Source organism: Theobroma umbraticum, unplaced genomic scaffold (genome assembly GCF_002168275.2).
Source record: "Theobroma umbraticum cultivar Fairchild unplaced genomic scaffold, ASM216827v3 scaffold_4.1, whole genome shotgun sequence".
NCBI lineage: Eukaryota > Viridiplantae > Streptophyta > Magnoliopsida > Malvales > Malvaceae > Theobroma > Theobroma umbraticum.
In genome coordinates, this window is record NW_018397258.1 from 10914902 (window position 1) to 10918808 (window position 3907).

The window sequence follows — 3907 nt, forward strand, 5'->3', positions numbered from 1 at the left end:
TGGAAGTTGATTGTCACGTCTTAGTAGGTCCCACATGTTGTAAACGGTGGAGATGCTGAATAGGACATAGAGATGAAGAGGATCCTAGGTGTCCATTGTCCCACGCATTAACGGTTGAATTTCTGCACTTTTTGCCTTTGTGCAGTTGCAGTCGGGGTGTTTGTAGGCCCGAGCATCAATGCATCATGATGATACAAAGCACAGTCGACTTGTAACACATGTTTGGAATCTCAATTTAAAATGCCGCCACCTGCGCCGATGATTTCTATATAACGCCCGTTGGGTTGGCAATGGCTTACCATTAGGCAAGCTAATGAACACTAGAAAAGCTTGACAGATTGTGAAATGGATGTAGTGGGTCCCCGGTACCCCACACCATATTGATAACAACACCAAGCTGGCTTATATGAGCTTTGCTTTGACAGGTTGTTTTTCTGCCCAATCCAACCCCACTCCTGCCTTTAACCTCCGCCAACCTCTTCTCTCTCCCATCCCTTTAAAAAGTGCCCTCTCTCCAGTCTCCACTCATCTCTCCAAACTCATATACTCTCTCATTTCGATTTCATTATTATTATCTTTTCCTCTCTTTCTTATTTTTACATTACAGTTTACATCAAGAATCAACATTAGCTATGGCTGACGAAGTTCAGAACGCAGCCTCCGATGGAATGCCGCATGTGGACGAGGTGGTTGTTGTTCCTGACGTGCCACAAGCTGAGAAAGCTCCGGCCCCTGCTGCAGTCGGGAAAGAGCCACCTCCGGTACCCGAAAGCGATGAAGAACCGGTGAAACCAAGGCAGGTTGAGGAGGCTTTAGAAACAGAGGTATCAAAACCCGATGTGGATGATCAAGAAAAAGTTCCTCAGTCGGGTTCTTTCAAGGAAGAGAGCACCAGGGTTGCTGATCTTCTTGAGAATGAAAAGAAAGCGCTTGAAGAACTTAAGCAACTTGTTCAAGAAGCGCTTAACAAGCATGAGTTTGGCGGGTTAAGCAAATGCCTCAACAACCGCGAAGCAGCTAAAGAGGACGAGGAAGAAAGAGCTGGTGGTGACAGAGGACGAGGAGAAAGAGGTGGTGGTGACAGAGGACGAGAAGGAACCTGCCAAAGAAGAGCCAAAGGATGAAGTGGTTACCGATGAACCACCAATACCACAAACAGAAACAGAAACTGTAGCGGAAACAAAGAAGGAACCAGAAAAGGAAGAAAATATCAATCTGCTTGAAACGGAGGGTATTGAAGAGAAGGCTGCTGATACTGCTGGCTCCGACACTGTGGAAGATGATGGTGCCAAGACCGTAGAAGCCATTGAAGAGACTATTGTTTCAGTCTCTTCTTCAGTTCAACCAGAGCAACCAGCTGGAGCTAAAGAGCCTGCAGAGGCTGAATCGGTCTTGGAAGAAACACAAGAAGATGCTAAAACAGAGGATCAAGTGCCCCCAGAGGATATATCAATATGGGGCATACCACTTCTTGCAGATGAAAGAAGCGATGTTATTCTCCTTAAATTTCTAAGAGCCCGAGATTTCAAGGTGAAAGACGCATTCGCAATGCTTAAAAACACGATTCGTTGGAGAAAGGAGTTCGGCATTGATGAATTGATAGAACAAGATTTGGGTGATGATTTGGAGAAGGTGGTGTTTATGCATGGTTTTGACAAGGAAGGACATCCGGTGTGCTATAACGTGTACGGGGAGTTCCAAAACAAGGAGCTTTACCAGAAAACATTCTCGGATGAAGAGAAGAGGCAAAAGTTCTTGAGGTGGAGAATCCAATTCCTGGAGAAGAGTATTAGGATACTGGATTTCAGGCCCGGTGGCATTTGTACTATTGTTCAGGTCAATGACTTGAAGAATTCTCCAGGACCTGCTAAGTGGGAGCTTAGACAAGCTACCAAACAGGCCCTTCAATTGCTCCAGGACAACTATCCAGAATTTGTTGCCAGACAGGTATAACTCTTATTGTTATTACCATTTTTTTTTCTTTTCCTTTCATGTAATATTATCAGTATGTTTTTTTTTTTAAAATTTTGCCAATAGCAACTGTATCAGTTTGCATCTTGGGTCTTACCTTTGTTTCCAATTGGCGTTCTGGCTGTTTGTTCAGGTGTTCATCAATGTACCTTGGTGGTACCTTGCAGTCAATAGGATGATAAGTCCATTTTTGACCCAAAGAACTAGAAGCAAGTTTGTCTTTGCTGGCCCTTCAAAATCTGCAGAGACGCTTTTCAGGTTGGTGAATAATTTGCTCCATTTCTCTCTCAACCTTTACTATCTGCGTTTGTTTATCTGAAATTACTTTGTTCTGTACATTCAGGTACATCGCTGCTGAGCAAGTGCCAGTCAAATATGGAGGACTGAGCAAAGACGGTGAATTCGCCAACACTGACGCCGTTACTGAGATAACAGTTAAGCCATCGGCGAAGCACACAGTAGAGTTTCCAGTTACTGAGGTAGGTGGCTTTTCTTTTGTCTCTCTGGGCAAGAGTGCTTTCCACTTTTCTAAGAATCCAAAGCAGAGAACTTTGGCCCCGGGCTTTGGGATTGGGGTAGTATTGACTTTGAATATGGCATTTATCTTTGGATCCTCTGTACCCTATTCCTCTGTTTGTAATTTGCCGGTACCACTTGTGTAGGCCTCTTGTCCAACAACAGGAGGGACCTATCTTTAGAATATTGAAGAGAGATAAAAAGAAAATTCAGAGTAAAAGAAGTACTATGAAAAATTGCATATAGTTAATTAACTGCAGATTTGATATGGCATTTAAAATTGGTTGAAGCTTAAATCATGAATTAAATGAGTGCGCAGTCGTTTATCCTTTTTATTTGGGTGGAGGATCATAGGAGTAATTTTGGTTTGTTATGCAGACATGCCTTCTCACGTGGGAGGTCAGAGTTGTTGGATGGGATGTTAGCTATGGTGCAGAATTCGTACCTAGTGCTGAAGACAGCTACACAGTTATAATCCAGAAGGCTCGGAAGGTTGCATCTACTGAAGAACCCGTCGTCTGCAACAATTTCAAGATTGGTGAACCTGGCAAGGTTATTCTCACCATTGACAATCCCACCTCAAAGAAGAAGAAGCTCCTCTATCGCCTCAAGACCAAGCCTACATCCGATTAAATGAGAGCCAAAAAGAAACTAGGCATTCACATTTAAGATCATTACAGCTGGGAGGATGAAATTATTCTATTTGCTCTTGCTCTGCATCAAGAAAAAAGAAGCTTTTAACATTAATTTTGGAAGTTGTTTACTATATATGTATGCCCGAGGGGTTTGTTTATAATCTATACTCTATACTGCGTCCAAGCTGTATTCTTTTTCCTCGTAAATGCAAAACTGTTTTTGGTTAGTGGGATTCCCACGGAGGCATAATATTATTCTTTTGGGCTCATTAATTTTCTTGTGGCCTCGATTTTCAAGTAAAACATATCTCTATCTTCAATGTTCTACTGCTTCTTCCATTATTCGTAGGTTAATGCCCTGTTTTGGGAATGTTTTGCTTCTACATTGCAAGTCTTTAAGGATGCAGATACCAACACACCGAAGAGTCCAAATCTATATAAAGAAACTATCATCAACTTATATATATTCGAGTTAAATACGCGGGCTTTTGGCTAATTATTGAAATGATATATATTTTTGTGTATATTGCATACAAGGAACTTTAGGGAAGAGGAAGGATTGAAACCTTAGATTTTGCCCTTCAAATGGGGATAACAACTATTTAATTTTGAGTTGTATTTCCAAATTAAAATACAGAAAGCTAGGAATTGAAAGAATGTCAAATTTATTAATTTTGGGTATTTTCTTTTATTTATTATTTATTATTTATTAGTGTGGTTAGCTCAAAATAATTAAGACTAAGAGGAGGTGAATTGGACTTTTTAAAAATGTTTCTAAACTTAGT

At 41.2% G+C, this 3907-nt stretch overlaps 1 protein-coding gene across 2 annotated transcripts; it reads left to right on the top strand.

Moving 5' to 3' along the window:
* Window positions 1–425: 425 nt before the first annotated feature.
* On the top strand, window positions 426–3349 carry LOC110414307 (patellin-3-like). 2 transcript variants are annotated; one of them, XM_089783066.1, is made up of 5 exons: window positions 426–1040; window positions 1072–1947; window positions 2105–2229; window positions 2315–2450; window positions 2866–3349. In XM_089783066.1, the coding sequence occupies exons 1-5, from the start codon at window positions 633–635 to the stop codon at window positions 3118–3120; spliced, it is 1800 nt and encodes a 599-aa protein (XP_089639192.1). In that variant the 5' UTR covers window positions 426–632; the 3' UTR covers window positions 3121–3349. The 2 variants fall into 2 exon arrangements, with proteins under 2 accessions (XP_089639192.1, XP_089639193.1); XM_089783067.1 differs by having other exon boundaries at window positions 426–985; window positions 1032–1947.
* The last annotated feature ends 558 nt before the right edge of the window (window positions 3350–3907 follow it).

What these genes read in the sequence shown, in the direction of transcription:
- LOC110414307 (XM_089783066.1), top strand. Translation starts at nt 633, where the DNA reads ATGGCTGACGAAGTTCAGAACGCAGCCTCCGATGGAATGCCGCATGTG. An exon ending in CAGAATTTGTTGCCAGACAG is followed by an intron (nt 1,948 to 2,104) that starts GTATAACTCTTA and finishes CTGTTTGTTCAG; the next exon opens with GTGTTCATCAATGTACCTTG. An exon ending in TAGAGTTTCCAGTTACTGAG is followed by an intron (nt 2,451 to 2,865) that starts GTAGGTGGCTTT and finishes TTTGTTATGCAG; the next exon opens with ACATGCCTTCTCACGTGGGA.